The sequence below is a fragment of the Salvelinus alpinus genome, chromosome 39 (genome assembly GCF_045679555.1).
Source record: "Salvelinus alpinus chromosome 39, SLU_Salpinus.1, whole genome shotgun sequence".
Classification (NCBI taxonomy): Eukaryota; Metazoa; Chordata; class Actinopteri; order Salmoniformes; family Salmonidae; genus Salvelinus; species Salvelinus alpinus.
The window spans coordinates 3,790,725-3,818,060 of NC_092124.1; the positions used below are offsets into that span (position 1 = coordinate 3,790,725).

The window sequence follows — 27,336 nt, forward strand, 5'->3', positions numbered from 1 at the left end:
TGCACGCATCATGCATGCCCTGCACTTTATTTGGCTAGTAGGCAAATAGGCCTACATTAGGGTATAATGACTATGACTGCATGCCTCCAGAAGGGCATCTTCTGAGGCTGAGGGGTGCTTTTCTGAAGGCGCATGGTGCTGTGTGGAGATCACAAGCTCTTCAACAGGGCAGCAGTATCACGATGGAGGGGATAGCCTATACGGAGACTACCTAAGACCACGGCAACAGAGTAATTGTAAAGTGTTCGAATAAGCTTATGCCAGACTTAGCCTACGTTTAACTTATCCCTTGTTAATATTCATGACAAGATTCATATAAATCATGTCCAATTATTTGTAATTCATATTAACTCCTCATACAGAATATGCTTTGGCAAGATTTGGAGTGATGAAATAAATATCAAAATATTCTATAAAAAAAAATATTTTGAGTGGCAAAGACTCCAGTGGTCATACATAATTAATAAATTCACCAAACTTCTATTATTATTCTATGTGTCATTACTTCTGGTATGTACTACTTCCCATTCTCAGACAGAGCCCAGAGAATGGGAAGGTGCAATATTGAATTAGTCATATTTTGATAAGGTGCATGCATGGAGATGTCCACGTCACCCAGAGATATGCCCATGCTGTAAAGCAGGGGTGGGCCATTCCAGTCCTCTGGGGCCTGATTGGTGTCACAGTTTTGCCCCAGCCCCAGCTAACACACCTGACTCCAATAATCACCTAAACATGATCTTCAGCTCAGAATGCAATTTGATTAATCAGCTGTGTTTGCTAGGGATGGAGAAAAAGTGTGACACCAATCAGGCCCTGAGGACTAGAGTTGCCCACCCTTGCTGTAGAGATACACCTAGCAGACTGAAACTTCACTGTTGTATGCATAATACAGCTAGTGTTATCTAACAAATCCATTACATTACATAACTAAATGTGAAGTGAACTCAACTGAGGAGTAATAGACAATGGAGACTTTTAAATTGAAAACGTGCAGGATACCTCTTTCCGGTTTCCTTGACTTAATTAAAAAAAAATACTGTTATGATTGTTCATGTAGTACTCTTAACAGGCCGCTTAGTGTACGTTTTTTTTGTTGGTGAGATGAAACTGCCCAAACTCTGAAAGGTATTATTGTACATCATAATTGCAACACAAGATTTGTTCAGGCCTAAAATGTTGGTACGTAGTCGTAACATGGTATTTGTATGTTCATGTTTCACGCATGGCTTTTCTTACTATACTAACATTTTGCGTATGGATTTTCTTATGATCCTAATGATAGGTACGTTCAACCTTTTGCCATATATCTCGCTCCATAAAAGCGGTCCGCATGCTTTGTGCATATATTATGACGAGATTTTGTGACGTTTTTGTTCGTTTTGGATTTCGGTGAGGTTTTTTTCTGCTGTTCGGGCACACATTTTTTCTAGAGGCAAGCCAAAGTTCGGAGCCGAAGTCTACGTCCCTTCATCGGTGATTAGTCAACAGTAGGGATTCTTCTATAAGGTCTTTGTTGTCGTTTAACGAGAGTCGATTCGTTTTCATGCACATTTTTTCGCTCTTATCCAGAGTGATTTACAAGCGCAATTAGGGTTAAGTGCCATATCTACATTTTTACATTATAGTAATTTAGCAGACGCTCTTATCCAGAGTGACTTACAGTTAGTTCATTCATCTTAAGATAGCTAGGTGGGACAACCACATATCACAGGCATAGAAAGTACATTTTTCTTCAATAATTTAACTGTCAGTAGAGTCAGAGCTAGGGGGGGGGGGGGGGGGGGGGGTAAAGTGCAGGTGCTGGTTAAGTGTGAGGAGGAGGACTATTAAGGTACTGTTTGAAGAGGTAGGGTTTCAGATGTTTTCGGAAGATGGGCAGGGCCTGTGCTGTCCTAGCTTCTGGGGTAACAGGACAGAGAAGAGCTTGGAGTGCGCTGAGCGGGAGCTGCCCTTCCGTAGGGGTGGGAGGGTCAAGAGACTTGAGAGACACAACATGTATAGACACAATGTTGATATCACAAGTTTACTGGAGAACTGAGACGAAGTAGAGACTCTGGACAGGGTGGATAAGGTTTAATTAAAAGCAATTTATTCAGAGGTAAAGATATCTGAAATAGCGTGCACGGACTCATTCATCAAGCTCAAATGGAACTATCCGAAAAAGCCCCTCTAAACAATTTGTACAGACATTATATATGATAAATGAAGTAGGTTGAGTCTGGTAGATCTGGTCTTCTGGTTGGTCCTGATGAGTTGGGCGAGGTCCCCTTCAGGCTAGTATCACTGTCCCATTGGCTCTGAGTAGAGTTCTTTGTCTTCAGAAATGTTCAGCTAAAACAGGAGATTAGGTGTGTGCGTAGATGTTCCTATTTTGACATTTCTGTGTGTCTCTGTAAAATGTTCAGACTGAAGAGGAGATTTTGTGTGTGCGTAGATGTTCCTGTCTTATCAGTGTTTATGAAAGGTTTACATCAGCCCTCTGTCCTTGGGTATGTGTGTGTTTCAGTATCTCGTGAAATGCAGAACCAAGCACCCTTTTCTTATCAGTGTTTATGAAAGGTCTGTCAGCCATCTGTCTCTGGGTGTGTGTGGGTCTCAGTATCTGCTTATGAGTTTGTGAGAAACCCTGTTTTGAAAGAAGTTAGTTATAACAACGTAATAGCAATATGCTTGTGTTATAATAAATGGTATTTATTACAACAACACGCTGACTGACCCGAGGTGGAACGTGTGACCCCCAGTTTGTCCCAAATGGCACCCTATTCCCTACATAGCACTACTTTTGACCAGAGACTTATGGGCCTGGTCAAAAGTAGTGCTCTATATGAGGAATAGGTTGCTGTTTGGGCTGCATATCCCTAAGCACTTATGACAGAGCTAAAGTGGTCATAGTCACATGAAGGCAAGTAGATACAGTCCATTCGGGAATTATTCATACCCCTTCACCTTTTCCACATTACATTACCTTATTTTAAAATGTATTAAATATTTTTCCCCTCATCAATCTAAACACAATACCCCACAATGACAAAGTGAAAACTGTTTATTTTTTGCAAATTTATAAAAAATAAAAACAGAACCTTATTTACATAAGTATTCAAAACCTTTGCTATGAGACTTGAAATTGAGCTCAGGTGCATCCTGTTTCCATTGATCATCATTGAGATGTTTCTGCAACTTGATTGGAGTCCACTTGTGGTAAATTCAATTGATTGGACATGATTTGGAAAGGCACACACCTGTCTATATAAAAAGTGCCACAGTTGACAGTGCATGTCAGAGCAAAAACTAAGCCATGGAATTGTCCGTCGAGCTCCGAGAAGTGGGGAAGTGTATCAAAACATTTCTGCAGTATTGAAGGTCCCCAAGAAGAAAGTGGCCTCCATGATTCTTAAATGGAAGAAGTTTGGAATCACCAAGAAGGGCCTTGGTCAAGGAGTTGACCAATAACCCGATGGTCACTCTGTCAGAGATTGACTTCCTCTGTGGAGATGGGAGAACCTTCCAGAAGAATAAACCATCTCTGCAGCACTCTACCAATCAGGCCAATGGTAGAGTGGCCAGACGGAAGCCAGTCCTCAGTAAAAGGCACATGACAGCCCGCTTGGAGTTTGCCAAAAGGCAACTAAAGGACTCTCAGAATATGAGAAACAAGATTCTCTGGACTGATGAAACCAAGATTGAACTCTTTGGCCTGAATGCCAAGCGAAAAGTCTGGAGGAAACCAGGCACCGTTCATCACCTGGCCATTACCATCCCTACATTGAAGCATGGTGGTGGCAGCATCATGCTGTGGGGATTTTTTTCAGGGGCAGGGACTGGAAAACTAGTCAGGATCGAGGGGAAGAAGAACGGAGAGATCCTTGATGAAAACCTGCTCCAGAGCGCTCAGGCCCTCAGACTGGGGCGAAGGTTCACCTTCCAACAGGACAACAACCCTAAGCACAAAGCCAAGACAACGCAGGAGTGGCTTCCTTCGGGGCAAGTCTTTGAATGTCCTTGAGTGGCCCAGCCAGAGCCCAGACTTGAACCCAATCTAACATCTCAGAGAGACCTGAAAATAGCTGTGCAGCGACGCTCCTCATCCAACCTGACAGATCTTGAGAGGATCTGCATAGAAGAATGGGAAAAACTCTCTGAATACAGGTGTGCCAAGCTTGAAGCGTCCTACCCAAGAAGACTCGAGGCTGTAATCGCTGCCAAAGGTGCTTCAACAAAGTACTGAGTAAAGGGTCTGAATACTTGTGTATGTGATATTTCAGTTTTTGATTTTTAATAAATTTGCAAACATTTCTGAAAACCAATTTTGCTTTGTCATAATTGGGTTTTGTGTGTAGATTGAGGGGGGGGCTGTAATGTAGCAAAATGTGGAAAAAGTGAAGGTCTGAATACTATATGCTCTGTAGATGGGCCAATTGGGCAGTGCCCACCACGCCCAACTTATCCAAAGCTTTTTGAATGGCCCAGAATATTTCCGTAGATACTTCTGAGGAATTGTGAAGGTTTCAGCAAAGGAATTTAGTTTTGCATTTGCAATGTACTTAAGGGTTTCCCAACTGGTGTGATTTTATTTGGCCCTCCAACTTTTCTGAGCAAAAAAAGCACACTTTGATTTCATTTTTGTTTTTATTGTTGGACATAAGACTGTAGAAACACGAGCCAATGAGTTCCAAGTGATTTCCACGCATAATAGAGAGATATGTGCACTCATGCAATTGTGTTTTGTTTGCAATGGAATTACAGTATGCGTGAGTGATTAAATGTCATAACATTCCTTCGAAGTCATATCAGATCCCGGATGCATGATTAACGTATCCTTGTTGGTTCATTGACGGAATGAAATTTTATAGACAGCCTATTGCTGTGCTATAGTCTAAATATTTTGGGAAAGGGACAGACATTTAGTCTGGGATTTAGTCTGGTATCAGCATTCAGCAAACATCCGATCTTTCTGCGAGTGACATAACCCCTCTTATGCTTTTGTAATCAATCCAAATCGGTTTGGCGTTACTTTGTTACTGCATGTTCTTACAAGTGAAATGAACAGATAAGTGTCCACTTCACTCCAATAAATTAAAATGAAACAACAGAAAGCCCATCACTGTCTGCACACCCCAGCTTGCCATCACAGCTAAATAACCTCTTAAAACTGATGGAGATGCACAGAAAGAATGGATGGAGAGAAGCAGCTGAGTAGGCTAATGGCCAGCACAGGACCACCACATCTGGCTTCTTCACCTGCAGGATCGTCTGAGACCAGCCACCCGGACAGCTGATGAAACTGAGGAGTATTTATGTCTGTAATAAAGCCCTTTTGTGAGGGAAAAACTAAATCTGATTGGCTGGGCCTGGCTCCCCAGTGGGTGGGCCTGGCTCAAGTGGATGGGCCTATGGCCTCCAAGGCCCATCCATGGCTGAAACCCTGTCCAGTCATGTTAAATCCATAGATTAGGGCCTAATGCATTTATTTCAATTGACTGATTTCCTTAAATGAACTGTAACTCAGTAAAATCGTTGAAATTGTTGCATGTTGGGTTTATATTTTTGTTCAGTATATATTTTCACTTATTTGCCCAGTAGGCTAGCACAATTTTGGTTTCATGTATTGGTATGAAAATAAACACAACTGAACAATATGCTATCTAGAGCATTTCCCCAAAATGCATGTCCTGTTTTTGGCTTCATAGAAGATAACTTTGTAGGCTAAAACAAATGTGCATTGTCATGCAGTGACAGAATAGACTTAATTGATAATGCAAGTCATTAATGATGACTTAGTTGGACTAACTTTTTTTGAACTTGCTGTTGGCCTAAATCATCATCATCTGCCTGTATTCCTAATCCCTACCTGCCTCTGGTCTAATGAATTTCCACCTCTCACTGTATCATTCTTGCTTGTCCATCTTCCTCAATTAACATGAGTTATTCTTACAGATCAATCTTGCTGGCAAAACGTCATTAAATATTGCCAGAATATTTAGCTATAGCGTGGATTTAGGGATGTTTAAAAATATATAATAATGCACTCACCTACTGCGTAGGCAATACAATAATATCAGAGACAAGCTGTCCCGGGAAAAAATTGCGCGAGCCGACCCCTCGTTGGCTAGTATGTTACAACCAATAATCTCGTAACTGTCTTTGTTGACCTAAAACATTTTTCAATATTCTCCAAACAGCCTCGTTCATTGATACAATGTTTCAATATTCTCAGGGCCACCTTGTTGATACAATGCTTCAATATTCGCAGAATGTTTTTCGAATAAGGTAGAGTCAGACAGTCAAATACAGTAATGAGTGGGAAGCGCAGAGACGCTGTCTTAGTAGGCTTCACTGTTTTGGCGTTCCACAAGGGTGGCTTCATATAGTCTACAGTAGGGGATGGCAACTTTTTTCACGTAGGGCGCCAATTTACAATATATCCTACCTACCATTTCTAAAGATCTGCGTGACAGTTATGATTTCCATATACTGTACTCATTGTAGGCTACCTATCTTCATGCATCCTTGTCGATTGTAGGCCTGAGTAGGCTTAAATCCTCTGACTATGCATTTTATTTCAATGCATGTGTAGAATGTATCTGTCACAGTTTGCCTTCCCTGTCAACTGTTTTATGCATCGGTTACTTTCACATTGATATTTAAAGTCGGCCTTGTTGTTATTTGATAGTGTACGTGGCCTTCCAAAAGTAAATTAGTCAATTTATGATGAGGTTGAGCTAACCTTGTACACACCGTTCCACGAACCTTTAAACCTTATATTGAGGTGGTAATGAATGGCTTAAGACACTTTTGTTTGTTTTTGCTGTTCTCCAAAATACAATTTTAGAGTTTTTAAATTGTGTAGAACTGCAGTTGCCCTAAATGAGCTTCAACTTACCCAAAACTCCGTGGAGGCTTTGAAATCACCCCACCCCACTTTTCCATTCCCTAGGTTAAACTGAAATGACGCCACTGCATTATTTAGTGCTGGCACAGGGGGGGGGGGGAAGCTGTTCGCGCCTCTCCTTTATAGCTCAATGTGTTACACTCTGCGTCTGCGCACATTTCGCCAGACCCTTTTCGTAGTTATAAAACTTCTAAACTCAGGTTTTGTAATCGAGACGCGCTGGCCAATCAAGGCACTGAGATGCCGTTCACGTGATCGCATTTTTACGTAACAAACGGGTGTAGACCTGTATGTTGCCAAGTCTCTACTGGCACATAAACTATACACTTGTAGATTATAGCTATGGCTAAACACATTTTTTAAATACATTTATAATACCCGGCATACATTGTATGCCGATCATCTATCCTACAATGTCGGTCCAACACCCCGAAGGAGAGGACGCCGTCGAAGAAAGAAAAGGATTCTTCATTGAACCAGAATACGACTGGAACGAGGAGCAGGACAATGTAGACAACCACATACTTATTTTACAAAAAGCCGACGCACTGGCATCAGAAAACCGTCTCAAAGAAGCCATCTATGTTTACTCGATGGCCTTGAGATATGGTTCTGTAGGGCCGGAGCAGATGTGCACTTTAGTGGATTGTATTCTGCGCAACTTTAAGAGAAAGCTGGGAACGGATGAGGCGCCTTCGGAACGAACGCCACATCTTATTGATAACGCCGTGGAGGAGGACGTTTTTGACTGCCCGAATTGTCATAGATTTCTAGGCGAGCCCGTGACTATGGGCTGTGGACATTCGTACTGTAAAATATGTTTACAACACCAGCTGCTCTCCAAATGCAAGCTGTGTAGCGAGGTAGGAGGCAGGCCGACGGAGCTTAAAACGAATGTGATTCTATTCGGACTTTTGGAAAAGTGGTTTCCCGAGGAGCTGAAAAGGTCTAGAGCTATTAGTGAAATTGAAGACCTGTCTAGAAGGAAACATTTCGAGGAGGCCGTATCACTAGCGACAGATGTGATTGAATCTGGTGAGTAGGGGGAAGAAAGGCTTGTGGAGACCACCAATCACTTCGCATCCTTGTTTTATATGCTATGATGAGACGTTTAGGATACCTGTCAAAGCATGAAAACAAAGTGTTATTTTAGTAATTTTCTATTACTATTTGTGGTCTTTATTATCGAAGAGTAGGGAAGGGGAGTTCCACTGACCAATATTAAGGGTACCCGCTTGTCATGTGTTTGACTGTAGGTGGTTTGGCTGTTTACAGGCAGCCCAATTCTCATAATCTTTTTTTTAATTCTTTTGACCAATCAAATCAGAAAAATATCTGATGTGAAAAGATCTGATGTGATTGGTCAAAAGACCAATTAGTGAAAAAAAATATCCGAATTGGGTAACCTGTGAGAACGCAGCCTTTGTGCCACTGATGTAACCCTTGTGCCAGCCACCCTGTTACGAAATGTCGTAAGTTGGGCATGCGCACAAGCAGCGAGTTTCATAAGGAAGGTTGTGAGATAGTGCTGGGTTTGCCAAACAATAATGTTATAACGTTTGGTAAGCCTCTCAAATATATTTCCCGAAGTCCGAAAAATATACTAAAAAAAGGCTAAATGTGCTGCCCAATCAAGGCATGGCGATGCAGTTCACGTGATTGCATTTCCACATAACAAACGTGTTTATACCTACCTGTGTGTTGCCAAGTCTCTACTGGTACATAAGACACTGAAAAGTAGAAGTGCAGACTGTGTCAATGCAATACAAAGTGACAGCACGGAAGTCTATAGTCATTGCTGTAGGCTATGTCTAGATTCCTTCAATTATTTGATTACTTGAGGTTTTAATTACACCAGACACACAATTAGTAATACTTAAAACATAAATACCTAAGAGTTTCCTGAAATTTGTCATTCAGTCTCCTATGGGTAATGCTGAGTGATTAACCAACATGTCGGTTATTTTTTCGGTTTTTAAACAAGTTATTGACCAACATCTGTTAAATTATCTGAATTTGGCCTCCCGGGTGGCACAGTGGTCTAGGGCACTTGCATCGCAGCGCCAGCTGTGCCACCAGAGATTCTGGGTTCGGGCCCAGGCTCTGTCGCAGCCGGCCGCGACAGGGAGGTCCGTGGGGCGACGCATAATTGGCCTAGTGTCGTCCGGGTTAGGGAGGGTTTGGCCGGTAGGGATATCCTTGTCCCATCGCGCACCAGCGACTCCTGTGGCGAGCCGGGCGCAGTGCAAGCTAACCAAGGTCGCCAGGTGCACAGTGTTTCCTCCGACACATTGGTGTGGCTGGCTTCCGGGTTGGAGGCGCGCTGTGTTAAGAAGCAGTGCGGCTTGGTTGGGTTGTGTTTCGGAGGACGCATGGCTTTCAACCTTCGTCTCTCCCGAGCCCGTACGGGAGTTGTAGCGATGAGACAAGATAGTAATTACTAACAATTGGATACCATGAAATTGGGGAGAAAAGGGGGGTAATTTTTAAAATATTTTTTAAATCCGAATTCCATTTTGTTCGTTTTTTTTCTGTGAGCTCAGTGCTGTTTCTTTAGAGAAATTAGATCAAGCCCAAACTGTGCGATGTAGGGAGTCGTAGTTTACATTAGGCCAATATTTTACATAGTTTAGTGCAGAAAACATCGTAATTAACCACGAATGGGAATAATCCATTGCTCGCCTACTTGTCCAGTCTTTGTTTCTTCAGCCGCATTAACACAAGCAGCCCAATTCCCTAATTTATTTTTTTGACCAATCGGGGCAGCTCTGAAAAAGAGCTTGATGTGAAAAGATCTGATGTGATTGGTCAAAAGACTAATTAGTGGGAAAAATATCAGAATTGGGCTGCCTGTGTGAACGCAGCCTTTTAGGCCTGCTACTTTAGGGTAGTGTTTGGCAGACACCGAGACAGAAGAATGCGCGATCGAGAGGGATAGAGACCAGTTGTTTCGCGAGGTATCTCTACCTGAAAATGAGATGACTTGGAATGAAATAATAGTCATCAAATACAACTCATTTAATATACACAACTTAAATATTTTATTAAACTCCGTATTCGTAGCCTCGGCCATATTACGGCACCTCCAAGACCCTTGTCCCTCTGTCACTGAAGATAACTCATCAAACTGCAGGCTCCCCTCTCTCTTGACATTAAACCGATCTCACTTGTTAAATAAAGGGGTTACAAATTATACATTGGCCAATAACAAATATATGAGCACTTATTGCATATAAGTGTAGCCTAAAGCTACTTTCTTTGATTTGCGTCTAATTGAGCGCAAAGAACGTTGTTAGGTCTGGAGGTGGAAAGTTATGACCGTATCTTTCAACATTGTTTAAGGTGGAAATGTTGGCGACTGTGAGACACTGTAGCAAGTGTAAGAGCCCATAGCCAGTGTGGCACTTTGGGTCAGCTAAGGACTTTGCCTAGGTGACTTTGGTTTTGGGGCCCAGACGTGTGACACAGTTGCAGTGCCAACACTGCCGCCGAGCGGCAAGAACCAGACTAGAGGTGCCACCGCTATGACATCACTGTATCTGTCTGAGACTTGCTGAGCGAGCCGAGCCTGAAGCACATTAGCTAATATGAAGTAATCCCGTTTGTAGTGAAGTGAGTCACACAGTCATTATTGAAGTCCGTCTGTTTCCCATACAACGGAAAACCCACCGGGGTGCATGCCAATAGTCTAAAGGGGCTTAGTTTTCTTGACCTTGTCCTTCCTCTGTACTGATCTACGAAGACATGATAGGTTAAAGAAAACCGGACAGTGTCTCCTGTCCAGGGGTCATGCTGGACAGGAGACAGTGTGGGCGAAGGAAAGGAGACCGGGCGAGGAAGCCACTTTGAACTATGGAGATGCACCCCTTGTGAGTTTTGTTGACATGTCACCTCCAGCCGCAGGCTCAGAATCACTGAGGCCCATCTTGCACCAAAAAACCGCAAACAAGATGCCATAGTGTCTCTTGTCTTGCCAGCAACGCACATGATTTTGAACATTCATCATAGAAGACAGGATAGGCCTAGTATATGACCTCCGCTGAAAGCTGGGCAGCTTAACCTGGTCTATAGTGCTTTCCATGTGTTCATTTAGCTGCCACACTCATAAAAATAATACTCACTATATATATATATATATATATATAGTATGTAAAAAAAACTTTTTTCCCCCTAAACAATCTTTGGGATGGAAAAACACTTACAGTGTAAACTTAATTCACTAAACCCACACAAAGTATGTAGAAAATATTATTGACCTACATACTTGTTTATAATGTAATCTTTGACAATCAGGTAGAATCTAACATTTCCAAAACGTTGAAATTAGGAGTATTTTTGGTTTGGCTGGATTACTGACATGCTACGCAGGGTATATGCCCAGGGTTCCCGATTGGGGTCCCTGTTGATTTTGTTATAATGTTTGAGCACAAGAACACACAAATAGCCATGGCAAAATGCGTAGAATTGCAGGAAATTATCTTTCACACTTCTTTCAGCTCCATAGAAACATTTATAGAATTGCAGGATGCTTTTCTCTGCCGCCAATTGTGGACTGATTTAAGACACCTTCAGGACCAATGTCATGCCTTGGATCATTCATTTAAATAGGCTAGGACTACTCCTTGACAGGATTGTCACAGTCTTCACAGACCCCCAGTGTGCGTTCTGGAGCGTGAAGTCACGAGCTCTGCTGGTCTGGTCTGCCCTAGAATGTAAATTAAGATTGCGAGAACAGACAATTTTTTTTAATGTCAATTTTTTTTGCCTCTAAAATGTGTTTATTATGATCAAGTTCGATCCCCGCGGTAAATTCTTTCAAAGTTTGCTACCAATCAAGATATTTAATTAAATAGTGTTCCATTCTGACGACTACATTTGTCATGTGTTGACACAGACCAATCAAGGGCCGGCATGCTACGAGGTGGCTCACACCCTCATGCACGCTCATTATGGGTGGTATTCACGTGGTATCCGGTATTGACGCTGACGTCATCTAGCAGGGTTGGGTTGACTTTCTCAGGCAGGATGAAAACGACTACTTCGACCATCATCCTTTGCTAGTTACGGCCACTTTGACCATGATCCTTAGACATTTTTTGGTGCCATTCAGCCCCATTCAGCAATATAGCGCGCTTCAAATTCAAATATTTCCGGCTTCATGCACCATCGGGAGTTTTCCGTACGAATATGTGAATGACGTACAGTTCATTCAGAAAGTATTCAAACCCCTTCACTTTTTCTTGGTCAGGGAGGTGACCAAGAACCTGATGGTCACGCTGACAGAGTTCCAGAGTTCCTCTGTGGAGATGGGAGAACCTTTCAGAGGGACCTTTCAGAAGGCCTTTATGGTTGAGTGGCCAGACGGAAGCCACTCCTCAGTAAAAGGCACATGATAGTCCGCTTGGAGTTTGCCAAAAGGCAAAAGGACTCCCAGACCATGAGGAACAAGGTTCTCTGATCTGATGAAACCAAGATGGAACTCTTTGACCTGAATGCCAAGCGTCACGTCTGGAGGAAACCAGGCACTGTATACCTGGCCAATACCATCCCTTACGGTGAAGCATGGTGGTGGCAGCATCATGCTGTGGGAATGTTTTTCAGAGGCAGAGACTGGGAGACTAGTCAGGATCGAGGGAAAGATGAACAGAGCATAGTACAGATAGATTCTTGATGAAAACCTGCTCCAGAGCGCTCAGGACCTCAAAATGGGGTAAAGGTTCAACTTCCAACCGGATAACGACCCTAAGCACACAGCCAAGACAACGAGTGGCTTCGGGATAAGTCTCTGAATGTCCTTGAGTGGCCCAACCAGAGCCCGGATTTGAACCCGATCAAACATCTCTGGAGAGACCTGAAAATAGCTGTGCGCCGACATACTCCATCCAACCTGACAGAGCTTGAGAGGATCTGCAGAAAATAATGGTGTGCCAAGCTTGTAGCGTCATAACCAAGAAGACTCGAGGCTGTAATCACTGCCAAAGGTGCTTCAACAAAGTACTGTGTAAAGGGTCTGAATACTTAGGTAAATTTGCAAAAATCTCTAAACCTGTTTTTGCATAGTCATTATGGGGTATTGTGTGTAGATCGATGAGGGGGGGGGGGCGATTTAATCAATTTTAGAAAAAGCTGTAACGTAACAAAATGTGGAGAAAGTGAAGGGGCCAGAATACTTTCTGAATGCATTGTAAGTGCTATCACTATCTCCTGGTTTTAATGTCTATAGGTCTTTATGTCATGTGTTTGACATTAATCCTTTTATGGATGTAGCCTAAGCTCTCATTCTGTCATAATTTGCTAATATGTTGAATGTATGCAATTCTCATTACACTGATATTTCGCCCTAGAGTTATGGTCATCTTCGGTGACAGATCCAAAAATATTTGTAAAATGGGCTTTGTCTGAAATGGTCTGTTTTTTAAATAAAAAAATCTGTCTCTCCTCCTTTATCCTTCCCTCCTTTTTTCCAGATCCTGGGGATGAGGCGGTGCGGTGGTCACGGGTCAAGGCCTACACCGGGCTCCTGCAGTACCGATTGGCCCTGGAGGACGCTGAATTCTGTCTTAGCTCCACTCACTCTGCAGAGGTAGGTTACTGGACCAATGGGGGAAACTGTGTGTTGAGTTTTGTAGGCACAAGTGAAAAATAAAATATTTAGGAAATTAAAACAAATGTTATTGGAAGTTTTAAGTTTGCCGAGGCCTACTTCATTCACTTGTCAGCTCCCCAGCATTATCCTTAGTCCTTACCAGGCACCCTGTGGCACTTTAAAACAGTTAAAGTCTACAGCTCTGGTTATACCCACCAACGCTTTACTACACCGTGTGATGTGTCATGGAGGGAAAGTGGAGGCTGATTAGAGGCTCAGCCAGGTGTTAGTAAGTCTAAACGGGTTAGCAGGCCATCCTGAAAATGAACCGCTAGGATATATTTTAGGACGTCTTAGCGCTATAAACAGCATTATTCACTATGTCCTCTAATTTTATTTTTCAGTCTTGATAAATTATAATAGAATATTACTCTAACCTTCTATACCTTTAGACATTTTGTCTGTATCAAAGGTTGCTTTGGTTTTTCCTTCACATAACTTTTTTTTAATTGAGGGTTCAGAGCCTCTCATTTGGGAGATGTGCATTTGTTTGTGACACATTTGGTCACACTTTCTTTTTACTGTACCTTGAGCTAGTTTAAATGGTCCAAATGCAAGATGTTTTTATCTTAATATCAAATCATTTCTGGGTAACAATTTAAGAACGTTACTGTGATTGTTTTCAATTTAAAACGGTCCAAAATAATAAAAAAATAGATTCTTAGCAAAGAGAAAGCAAGAATTTTGCCAAGACTGACTGGGAGTGGTCTGAGTGGGGAGGGGAAAAACTAGCTTGGTAGAGAGGTTTGGAACTTGCTTTGTTATTGGTCTATTAACTCAATTACCACCTGGTGATGTCACCAGGCAGGCCAAAACTCCATCCCACCAAGGCCAAAATTTCAGGTGGTCTTTTCAAACAGCTCTTACACTAAAAGGGCAATATCATAATTTTCATAATTTCACAGTATTGTGCGTTTTAATACTCCACCCAAAATATACAACATGCCATGAAAGGGGACGAAGCCCAACACAAACACGTGTACAAAAACACAGGAAAGTAACCCAAACAAAAGAGCGAGGTTAAACCTCTAATAAATACACGGGACGAGACCCGTAATAACGAGTACACAATACACGAAAGCCGAGAACCACAAAGCACAGGTACTCACAAGGCCAACGGACATGGGAAAAAAATAACCGACAAGACAATGGTGAACAGAGGGCACATGTATACAATTGCCAATCAGGGGAAATGGGAGCCAGGTGTGCGTAATGATCCAGTTCGGTGACGCCTAGAGGCCGGTGACGTAGACCTCCAGAGCTGTTGCACGGAATGAGCAGCAGTACCGGGGGAATCCGTGACACCAATGCAATTGCGTAGAGAAAGAGATTTTGTTTAACAAATAATATTTCTCAAAAGGTAACGGTCACAATTATTGAGACCCCTAAATAACCTTATAAATAAAGTAGTCAAAGTTTAGTATTTGGTCCCATATTTCTAGCACGCAATGACTACGTCAAGCTTGTGACTCTACGAACTTGTTGGATGCATTTGCAGTTAGTTTTGGTTGTGTTTCTGAATATTTTGTGCCCAATAGAAATGAATGGTAAATAATGTATTGTGTCATTTTGGAAGGACGTTTATTGTAAATAAAAATATATATAATATGCTTGGTGGTGAGTGAGAAAGTTACAGAGGGTCAAAGATCATACCCCCAAGACAAGCTAACCTCCCCTGTTATTCTTAATGGTGAGAGGTTAGTTGAAGAGGTGGAAATATATAGTTGGGGATAAACATAAAGGCCCAAGATAATAGCCACACAGGGTACACCTTTTATTTACGTTTGTATTTCCCATAACTGCTTTTGTTGGTAATGTGTAACTTAGCAAACTAGGCTACTCAGCAAGAGTCATGCCTCTCCTAGAGAGAAGACAAACTGGTTCAGGACCAAAAGGGGGTTAGGACTTTTTGCAATGTGTGTTAATCCTATTCAGTGAAGCCTGAAAACTCAATTGATGTTGAGTGATTCAGGTCAATGTTGACTCATGTTGTCAGGCTACCTGCATTGTGTTCTAAAGGGTCTCTCTCTCTCGTCTCTCTCATCTCTCTACCGTTCTACCCTCTGGCTGTCGCTCAAATACAGTGTTGTCCAGTTGAAATGCAGCGACGTAACCTAGCACTCTCTATAACCACCCCGGCCCCCTGTCTCTCCCTCTCTCCACTGGAAGACTTCCCCTCTTTATAACCACCCCTGTCACTCTCTCTCTCTCTCTCTCCCAGGGTTTCTACTGGAAGGCCAAGGTGCTCCAGGACATGGGCCAGGTTGACGACTCGTTGCAGGTTTTCCTCCACTGTCTGGCCCTGGACGAGGACTTCACCCTGGCCAAACGAGAGGTGGAAAATGTGAGCGAAGGAGTTGGGAGGGAGAGTGATGTTGTTGTTGAACTAATTTGCTTTGGCAATGCTTTGGTCTTCCTGGAAGCTTCGGGACTTGACTTGAGTGCAAGGAAGAAAGGAGATTTTGTATCTTCCCAATGTCGTTCCTTTCTTTGTGAAGAGGTTGCTCTGTTGAGCCAAACCTCCTCTGTGTGTATCAGTGATAGACCCCCCCCCCGATCCTGGGAACATACAACCCTTACAATCTCGAGGCCTACCACTAATTGCAGTGCCTAAGTTTATACTTGTATAAATACAGTTTTTTAATCTCCAGGAATGTTTGAAGTCTCGACCCGCTTAGCGCCATAGTCCGTTTCATAAGAAGCCAGGCGCTCTCTGAGTACCCCCTTTTGTCTTGCTTGAGCCAAGCGTTTCCCGGCACTGATTTGCTTACCGTCCATGAAAAGGAACCCTGTGCATTCCTTCGCTGATAGCCTAGCGTCGGCTAGCTAGGTTATTATCCTTAGCGTTGGCCTAATGGCGTAAAGCCCTAAGGCGTTTGCGTGAGCGATGGAACATATCGGGCTGACGGCGGCCTTAGTTAGTGACTAAATCACATTATTTGCAGAGAAAAGCAGCCGTTTCTGCGGGTGACGGAAAATGCGGCGACGAGTTATGCTTCCGTGATGAATCGCCTGTCAGACTGAGTTGAAGTTCAGAGCGCAGTTAAGCATATTTCTTTTTTGTTGACCCCCTGCCGAATAAGAGTTGGAATAGGCATAGTTATGCCTATCCATCGCTTTGCCACTCTTTTTGGTTACATTTATTTTCCTAATACCACTATTTGGTATGTGCTATGAAAGTACATGGTAACAGTTGGGACTTTATGTTATTCGTTACAATTGAATCCCCATGACGAAGAAGTAAGTCTCGGGTAGCGATTATTTATGCTGTATTCACTAATTACCATAGTGTCTCAGTTAAAATAAAGCGTTAAATATCTGTTTCCCCCCTCCTCCCTCAACACAACATCCGAGGGAAGACTCCATGTTTTTGAGGTTTACTTTCCAGTGGGTCAGCCCTTGTGACTCTCCCCTCCTGTAATGACATGGACCCCATGAGTCAAAGGCTTCATCCCAAATGGCAACCTTTCCCTTTTGACCAGAGACCTATGGGGACTTTGGTCTATGGACTCTGGTCAAAAGTAGTGCGCTATGTAGGGTATGGGGTGTAATTCGGGACCAAGACAAAGTACTGTGACGAAGCAGGGCGACATAAGTCATAGACACTGTGGACCGTTGTCCGATCACAATCGCTGACAGGGTCTCCGAGGCGATGTGAAATGTCAGGGTAATACTCTGGTTGTGAGAAAGTAGGCCCGCGTTACTTTGATCGCGTCGTTGATGTGTGGATTTGCATTCTTGTTGTTTCACTCTTTAAGAAGAACGTTGGTTGGTTGAGTACAGTTGAATGCAAACGGCTTCTCTTTCTGCTCAAGAAGGGTATCGTCTGAAACCTGCTCTCAAGGTTCGATTGGAAAGAGCTATATGGGATTGTCTGTGTGCCTAAGCAAAGGTGTGTTTCTGTTTTCTTTAGCTCATATAATACAGTGAGTAGCCTACATCACAAGGTCCTAAAAAGTTGGCCTTAAAACATCTAATTTTAAATGCTAATGTAAACACAAATTCCCCATCTTGTGATCCTGGATGGGCACCAGGTTAGCAGATACAAAGGTGGACATTTTGTGTGTCTGGGAGTACAGTGGAATGGATGTGGATTAGATAGATTTATATGGATTGGAACGGGGCCCACAAATTCCTTGTGAACTAGGCTCCTGTCCTGCCATTTTTGGCTGATTTTTTTTTATCCAGTTACTGCTCCTATGGCTAACGCAATGTGTACCACAGATACTGTGCGACCTGCTGTCTCCGGCCGGCGAGAACGTGAAGGTGGGCCTGAGGGAGACGGCGCAGAGCACATCGCCTCACCTGCGTCGTAAGATTTTGGTAGCGGATGCCGAGCCCAGAGCCCAACAGCATCAGGCCGAAGCCAAGCACTCTGTCCTGCACCAAGTCCAGGCTCGCACCTCCTCGGCACACCCTAGCACCGACGCACAGCACGAGGTAAGCTAACTGGACAGTGTGCTTGATACAGCCCCGTAGGCCGTCATTGTAAATAAGAATTTGTTCTTAACTGACTTGCCTAGTTAAATAAATGTCAAATAAAAATCCCTGAACCACTACGATGCCTTCAAAGTTTCCAAAGTCAAGTATGTTTTGATCAGTTAAAATGCATCAACAATGTCTAACACTCCTTTTAACTTTCTAATTCTCTCTCTCTCGCTCCTCCTCCCCCTCTCTTTCCGTCCAGAAGCCGGGTCGCTCAGGGAGCCTGGAGCGTACGAGCCTCAGCCGCGCTCACTCGATGCGAGCCCACGGGCCGGGTCTGGGCAGCGTGGACGAGGGTCTTAAACGTGTCTGCTCCGCACCCCAGCTGGGGGACCAGGAGAAAGGCATGCTGCTGAAGCGGAAGCTGACGTTCTCCGGGGGTGGACCCCACGTCGTCTACAGCCACGGGAGCAAGCATAAGAAACAAGGAGGTAGGAATCAAGACTGCTGCTAGTATGTCGTAATTAGAAAGGGAGTAGTTTAGATCATCAACTAGATTCAGCTGTGGGACGTTTTTTGTTTCTTGAGCGGATGGTCAGGGGGCCCCAAATTGTAGACTGCAAATTGACCACAATAAGCCCAAATGGATATGTCTGATTAAAGCATAACTATTTCAAACCTTGCTTACATTTGTATATGATCATGTTTTTTGGAGGGGGTGGGGCTCAGAAAACGTTGAGGACCAAATAAAACCACCCGCGGGCCAAATAAAACCACCCGCGGGCCAAATTCAGCCGCCAGTTGGGGAACCCCTGGTTTAGCTTGAGTGCTAGCTCTTTATATTATTTTAAATGTGATTATTCCTGGGTTAAAGCAGCTAAAATATGCATTCCCTGTAAATCAGTGGCATAGTTCTCTCTCTAATTCTAATTCCAGTACCCAACAGTACCCATTAGCAACGGTCCCATTAGCCATTGTCAGGTACCTTTGCTGTGTTTGTATGCGTCTGTCTGCGTACTTGTGTGTGTGTGAAGTGCTTGACGTTCTCCTGTGGCTTCCTCTGTAGTGGCCTGTGGTGCGTCGAGCCAGGGAGCCTCGGCCCGAGCTCACAGAGTCGTACCCAGAGACCTACTGGACCCCAACGACCTGGAGTGTTCTCTCTGCATTAGGTTGTTCTACGAGCCGGTGACCGCGCCGTGCGGTCACACCTTCTGTAAAAACTGCCTGGAGCGCTGTCTGGACCACACTCCCCAGTGTCCTCTCTGCAAGGAGAGCCTCAAAGAGGTAAGAGGACACAACCACCAACCACGACCAAGCGCCTGCTTTTCTTAGAAGTGGAAGGGAGTCCTTAGTGAAACTAAGGCTACTTATCAAATGGCATCCTATTCCCTATATAGTGCACTATTTCTGACCAGGGGCTCTGGTCAAAAGTAGTGCGCTAAATAGGGAACGTTGTGCCATTTGGGACGAGACCTAAGACAATTAACTTGGGGAAGACCTCTTCTTTAATGACATGTCCTCAAAAAGAAAACCTAATCTTCTCTCTCTCTCCCCGCACCCCAGTATCTGGCAGCCAGGAAGTACACAGTCACCAGTGTGCTGGACCGAGTGATAAAGCAGTACCTGTCTAAGGAGCAGTCGGAACGGCAGAAGACTCACCTGGAGGAGACCCAAGAGCTCGCAGAGTGAGTTGTCCTCCTGACATATCATTCTGACATAGAATTAACCTAGAATGTCCATTCTGGTAATTGTATTGCTATGGCTTCCGCCTTCTTTCTGAACCCTTATCTTTCTTTCTCCCTGGTTGTCCTACTTTAAAAATATATATATTATTAATGCAGGAGAAATCATGCAAAACACACACAGCAGACAGGTTCACCTAATGTTAGCACTGGCTGTTAGAATTAATTCTATTGATCTATTTTTACATCATCTTTGGAATGCGTATGTCACATTGGAATCACTTCACTTGCGAGAGATGCTCGAGTGTCATAGCGTCATTCTAACGCTCTCTCTTTCTCCGCAGCCTGATGAAGAAGGTCCCCATCTTTGTGTGCACCATGGCCTACCCGACCGTGCCTTGTCCCCTGCACGTCTTCGAACCGCGATACCGCCTCATGATCCGCCGCTGCATGGAGACAGGCACGCGCCAGTTTGGGATGTGCATCAACGACGCTCAGAAAGGGTAGGCACAGTGGTAGGCACAGTGGTAGGCACAGTGGTAGGCACAGTGGTAGGCACAGTAGCACTCGATACAAGCACCTGCTCACGTAGGCCAGCACGCACACATTTGCACATAAAACACTCACTCAAATGCACACACACACACACACACCATTAGGGCTGTGCCCTAATGCGTCACCTTCTGTCACCTCACCCTGAAGAACTAATTAAAACCCTGTTACTCCCTGTATGAGGGAGAGAGAGAGCGAGGAAGGGGACAGGGCCTGTGGAATTATGAAAATACTAGCTAATAGGATTTTGACTGAATATAAAATCAAATCCAACTTTGAAGCATCCTCCTGATGAAAAAAGACAATTCAAACATTTCATGAGATTTAAGCATATACATGCTAATTTTTAAGTTTTTCAAGAGGCCTTAGGCCACTGTACCTTCTGAGTTGAATGCTGACGTTTGACTTGACTATGCAATGGCCCTGTGTAAGTTCACTTAATTAAAGATCGGTCCCTTTTTTTCCCCGCCTAAAATGACATACCCAAATCTAACTGCCTGTAGCTCAGGACCTGAAGCAAGGATATTCTTGATACCATTTGAAAGGAAACACTTTGAAGTTTGTGGAAATGTGAAATTAATGTAGGAGATTATAACACATTAGATCTGGTAAATGATAATACAAAGAAAAAAACATGTGTTTTCCCTCCAAAAAAGTTGTTCCATCATCTTTGAAATGCAAGACAAAGGCCATTAAATGACTTAGATTCTAGGCGCAATTTAGATTTTGGCCACTAGATGGCAGTAGGGAATGTGCAAAGTTTTAGACTGATCTAATGATCCAATGCATTACTGTTCAAAATGTTGTATCAAGTCTGCCCCATAACTGTGCACTCTCCTCAAAGAATAGCATGGTATTCTTTCACTGTAATAGCTACTGTAAATTGGACAGTGCAGTTAGATTAACATGAATTTAAACTTTCTGCCCATATCAGATATGTCTATGTCCTGGGAAATTGTCTTGTTACTTACAACATCATGCTAATCACATTAGCACATTAGCTCAACCTTACTGCGCGGAGGGGGGGACACTGATCCTGTAGAGGTTAAACAAAATAGGCCATTGACAAATCACTGCATTGACTGCTTACAATGATCCGGGTACCTTTTCACAATGCTTTGAATGGCTGATTTGACTCTGCAACGACCATATGCAATATATTTGTGGTCTTCTTTAGCTCAGTTGGTAGAGCAAGGCGCTTGCAACGCCAGGATAGTTGGTTTGATTCCTGGGACCACTCATACGTAAAATGTATGCAGGCATGGTTAAGTCGCTTTTTATAAAAGCGCCTGCTAAATGTATATATGCAACTTTAATAATAATAAAGCGCTCCTCGGCCTTCTTAACAACACTATCAACAAGGCAGGTCCGACAGGCCCTGGTTTTGTCACACCTGGACTATTGTTCAGTCGTCAGGTGCCACAAAGAGGGACTTGGGAAAAATTGCCGTTGGCTCAGAACAGGGCAGCACGGCCGGCCCTTAAAAGTACATGGAGAGCTAACTTTAATGACATGCATGTCAATCTCTCATGGCCTAACGTGGAAGAGAGATTGACTTCCTCATTACTTGTTTTTGTAAGAGGTGTTGACAAGCTGAAGGTACCGAGCTGTCTGTTTTTAAAATACTAGCACACAGCTCGGAGACCCATGCGTACCCCATAAGACATGCCACCAGAGGTCTCTTCACAGTCCCCAAGTCCAGAACAGACTATGGGAGGCGCACAGTACTACATAGAGCCATGACTACACGGAACTCTATTCCACATCAGGTAACTGATGCAAGCAGTATAATCAGATTTAAAAAGCAGGTTAAAGTACACCATATGGAACAGCGGGGACTGTGAAGTAACACAAACATAGACACAGACACATGCACACACACACATGAAAACATACGCACTATACACACACATGTATTTTGCGTTGTAGATATGATGTAGTGGAGTATGGGCCTGAGGGCACACACTTAGTGTGTTGTGAATTCTGTAATGAATGTATTGTAATGTCTTTAAAATTGTATAACTTCCTTAATTTTGCCAGACCCCAGGAAGAGTAGCGACGGGGATCCATAATAAATACAAATGTAGAAATAAAGACCATTTGCAATCACCTCAAAATGACTATAACAAACAAAAATTCTGAATATTCCCGTTTCAGATTTGTGGACTACGGCTGTATGCTGATCATCCGGAGTGTCCACTTCCTCCCAGACGGGCGTTCCGTGGTGGACACCATCGGAGGGAAGAGGTTCCGGGTGCTGACCCGCGGGATGAAGGACGGGTACTGCATCGCCGACATCAAGTACCTGGAGGATACCAGGGTAAGAACCCATGTTCTCTTACCCGAAAATACTGTTTCGGATGTTTTTATTTTATGGAGAGTTTCTGTTCTTTGTATTTTTTGGGTATATATATATATTTGGTTAGATTTTTATTTGTAAAGAAAGGATTACAAAATAATACTGAATTATACAATAAAAAACACAAAAGCATAGAGAAAATTATATTTTAATCAATTTTCCATTGGTGTGAATACCTCGATAATAACTCCCGATCACAAGTTTAGCACAGCTTGAATTAGCCTCATATTGTCATTTGGATAATCTACTTTTTAGTCCATTATTCACACTTTGATTTAAAAGGTCTCATGTCAAAACAAATTTGCATTTTATCAGAGGCCATCTGTTAATGGATTATGGTAGTGTGGTGTTCGCAGTGATCTATATGGTTTTCATTTTCACGTGACCCCTGCTTTCAAACCTCATGTCCCTCTTGTATGGTTGAGATAAATTGATTGCTTGATTGACAGGTGAGCGACAGCGAGGAGTTGACACAGCTGCAGCAGCTGCACGACGCCGTGTACGAACAAGCGCGCACCTGGTTCCAGAACCTCAAGAACCGCTTCAGCAACCAGATCCTTCAGCACTTCGGCGCCATGCCCGAGAGAGAGCCCGACATCCAGGTGAGCCCCGGCATGTAGTCTTCCCCCTCCCCTTCTCCAGGGTCATTCATTAGGGCATACTGTAGCAAAGAAATTTGCAGCAGAGTATAAATATGATTGTTTCTTACTGGATAAGTTCAGTTAGTCCCTTTCTGTTTCAGGCTTTCTTCCAGTGTCACTCCCATAGCAATATAATCTATTTCTATGGTTGCTCCACTGCTCTAGAAGCGATCATTGTGGGTAATTCTTAACTAATCTTCTGGAGGAAGGTGTTATGTCAACTTCCTCCAGAGTGTCCTTACGACAACCCCTCACCCTCTATACCACACACACACACACACACACACACACACACACACACATAAAATTGGATGCTCAATATCCAATGGAGGCATAGCATTTTTCATGGAAAATTTGGAATGGTACAGTTAGTGGCTTGCAAAGGTATTCACCCCCTTTGGCATTTTTCCTATCTTGTTGCCTTACAACCTGGAATTAAAATATATTTTTTGGGGGGTTTGTATGATTTGATTTATACAACATGCCTACCACTTTGAAGATGCCCATTGTTCAAGGCAAAACTGCTCCAGCTCCTTCAAGTTGGATGAGTTCCGCTGGTGTACAGCAATCTTTAAGTCATACCACAAATTCTCAATTGGATTGAGGTCTAGGCTTTGACGAGGCCATTCCAAGACATTTAAATGTTTCCCCTTAAACCACACGAGTGTTGCTTTAGCAGTATGCTTAGGGCCATTGTACTTTTTTTCTTTAAGCAATGGCTTTTTTCTGGCCACTTCCGTAAAGCCCAGCCCTGTGGAGTGTACGGCTTAAAGGCTCCGCTGTGGAGCTTTGCAGCTCCTTCAGGGTTATCTTTGGTCTCTTTGTTGCCTCTCTGATTAATGCCCTCCTTGCCTGGTCCGTGAGTTTTGGTGGGCGGCCCTCTCTTGGCAGGTTTGTTGTGGTGCCATATTCTTTCCATTTTTTAATAATGGATTTAATTGTGCTCCATGGGATGTTCAAAGTTTCGGATATTTTTTAGTAACCCAACCCTGATCTGTACTTTCCACAACTTTGACCCTGACCTGTTTGGAGAGCTCCTTGGTCTTCATGGTCCCGCTTGCTTGGAGGTGTTACAGACTCTGGGGCCTTTTTGAACAGGTGTATATATACTGAGATCATGTGACAGTTCATGTGACACTTATATTGCACACAGACTTTACTTAACTAATTATGTGACTTCTGAAGGTAATTGGTTGCACCAGATGCTGTTTAGGGGCTTCATAGCACAGGGGGTGAATACATATGCATGCACCACTTTTCCATTTTTTTATATTTTTTAAACCATTTTTTTTTTTTTTCATTTCACCAATTTGGACTATTTTGTGTATGTCCATTACATGAAATCCAAATAAAAATCCATTTAAATTACAGGTTGTAATGCAACAAAATAGGAAAAATGCCAAGGGGGATGAATACATTTGCAAGGCACTGTATATAATTAGGATAATGTGTGGTTAGACCCTGGCTATATATGGAGATACTAGGATTAATGATGAGTGTCCGGGGATGAACCATAGTCAAGATTAGATTACATTTCCGCTGCTTGTGTGTGTGTGTGTTTCTAAAAATAAATGTTTTGGCATACCCGTGGTCTATGGTCTGATATACCACAGCTTTCAGACAATCAGCATTAAGGGCTTAAACCGTCCAGTTTATTATAAACAACATGTAACTCAGACTCAGCAGCATCCAATAAGTGGCAGATTAGGTTGAGGCTGCTGTGGATGCAAGCTAATTCACCACGTCAGTCGTTTTTTCGGAGATTCTTGGCTCGATTCTAGAACAACCCATTTTAAGATGCTCTTCTAAATGAGTTACTGCATCTCGTAGATCTGAAGCGTCTCCGTCATATCGGTCTGACGTAAGGCACGTACTGAACTCCGGCTGACTCGCTAGCCTCTACTCTCAAGTTGCTTTTATAGATCTGAAATGACTGAATAGGTGTATCCAATATGGCAATTATTCCACCTAGTCGTTCAGATGGCAAGGTGAAGTCATGATGATACTGTTTAAACCTATCCAATCACTTTTTTTTGTTGCACCGTGACCCCTTAAAGACTTTTTGAATTCTTCTGTGGCCCAGCAAAAAAAAAAAATAACCAACAAGCCATTCTCTACCCGTTGTTTTAGGTGAGTGATATCATGTTTCTGGTCAGTGATATCCTCTCCTCCTTTCCTCCAGGCGACTCCCAACGGTCCGGCTTGCTGCTGGTGGCTGCTGGCCGTGCTGCCCATCGACCCTCGCTACCAGCTGTCGGTGCTTTCCATGACCACGCTGCGCGAACGCCTGGTCAAGATCCAGCACATCCTCTCCTACCTGCAGAGCATCCCTAACGAGTAGAAGAGTAGAGTTCCGCCCTACCACAACTACTTCTTACATCCTGGTACCGGCACCATGTACCTCCATACCACATCAAACAACAGAATCCTAGGTCTCCATACATCGGATTTCGCTCTATATTACTGTTGAGGCGTCCGCCGCAAGACATCCGGGAGAGATCAATGAGACGTCTCCCTGAGAAGACAGAATCACACAGCACTTCTGAGACACCAGCAAGATCCCAGTCACATACGCAGCTGGCTTTAGCAGCACGACAACTACCACACACCAGCTAGCTACGTCGGCGAGAAGCCACGGACTGCTGAGAAATCGGCCGAATTCTAAGAACTGGTTCTCTCTCTCTATGTATCGCTCTCTGTCTCTCTCTCTCTCTGTCTCTCTCTCTGTCTGTGTGATGTTGGTGAAAACATAGAGAGGCCTTTCTGTCTATACTCAACAGTGGCACCAGCCACCCTCAACACCTGCTACTGTCAGCTTGGTTACCAGAGAGAGAAAGAGAGAGAGATTGGTGAAGAGATGTCTCCGTTGTCTTGTCTACTCAAGACTACCCAAGCAGCCTTGCTGTCTCTATTCGGCCACTGTTGATGGTAGACGGGAGTGTGTATGTGTGTTTGTTTCTATGGGTGGGCTGTGCTTCTGTGCAAATCCCAAAAGCCTTACAACAACGAAAACAAAAAACTGTGAATCTTACTCTTCTGAGCATTAAGCCCGTCTCTGTCACTTCACTATGTCTACTAAATGCACTTCCTTCACCGCTGCCACCTATCGGCAGTGGACCCTGGTGAAAAAGAGAGCTTCCCCCTTTTTTTATTAATGTCTCCAAGTTTTTACTTTTTCATCCATTTTTACTTTTCTTCCAAGACTTCAGAAAGAAAACCCTTTTGGCAGCCATTTTGTCCAGTCTGTATTATTTTGTCCAGTCTGTATTATGGGACTGTGGTCTCGCAACGCTCCCAACTTCTGTTCTCTTAACTGTTTTTTTTTTTAGCAGAAAACAAGGCATAACCTCCAAAAAATCCGGACTTCCAATATACGTTACTCTGCGTTTTTTGTTTTTGTTGTCGTTTCTCAGTGGATACCGGAACCTCTTGAATCCCGATAGCTTAGTCTTTGATTTTGCGTTAGGGATGTTTCCCATTCCGAGTTATCGATCCTTGAGAGAAACCCCATAGTCACCCATGTGACTCGGAGTGTCGTATTTCCGGTCTCTCTTCTAAACCAAAAGTTCCAACTTCCTGTTTAAATTCAATGTAAACTGAAGTAATTTTTAAGGACAGATATTTAAATATATATTTTGACAGTATGTTTGTATGTACAAAATCACAAAAGGGGAACTTGCAATATTTTGACACAGTGAAAAGGAGAAAGAAACAACACTATACAATTATGTGTTCAGCACTGCAAAGGTTAAAGGTCACCCTGTTGTCAAGTAAAAAGCAGTCGCCTGCCTTTTGTCGGGGAAAAGGACTTATATAGGTGGTCGATTTCTCAGAGAAATTTTTGCCTTATACCATTTGAGCGTTTTGCTTTGAATGGCACAATGTAACGCCTTGGTTAGCATTCCTTTTGCCGTACTAGTAATTCTGATATTTGTGTTAATTATTTGTCTTTTCTTCATCCGCCTCATGGCCCGAATCGTTCACGGTGTGTATAATGTATGTCAAGTTGCGGCTTTGTTTCGTTTAAATCATTTTGTTTTTGGACAGATCATGTTTTTTTCCCGAATGTTTTAAGTTATCCATTTTCAATAATAAATTAACTCATTTTTTTTCAACCTGAAGCCTCAAGTGGTATTATG

The 27,336-nt window shown here is 43.2% G+C and overlaps 1 protein-coding gene across 2 annotated transcripts; it reads left to right on the forward strand.

Moving 5' to 3' along the window:
* The first annotated feature begins 7,119 nt into the window (after nt 1-7,119).
* On the forward strand, nt 7,120-27,312 carry LOC139566941 (LON peptidase N-terminal domain and RING finger protein 1-like). Of its 2 annotated transcripts, none has more exons than XM_071388326.1 (11): nt 7,120-7,927; nt 13,360-13,475; nt 15,760-15,882; nt 17,763-17,978; nt 18,226-18,454; nt 19,030-19,247; nt 19,527-19,648; nt 19,990-20,148; nt 22,355-22,517; nt 23,006-23,158; nt 25,380-27,312. In XM_071388326.1, the coding sequence occupies exons 1-11, from the start codon at nt 7,285-7,287 to the stop codon at nt 25,536-25,538; spliced, it is 2,301 nt and encodes a 766-aa protein (XP_071244427.1). In that variant the 5' UTR covers nt 7,120-7,284; the 3' UTR covers nt 25,539-27,312. The 2 variants fall into 2 exon arrangements, with proteins under 2 accessions (XP_071244427.1, XP_071244428.1); XM_071388327.1 differs by having other exon boundaries at nt 18,229-18,454.
* The last annotated feature ends 24 nt before the right edge of the window (nt 27,313-27,336 follow it).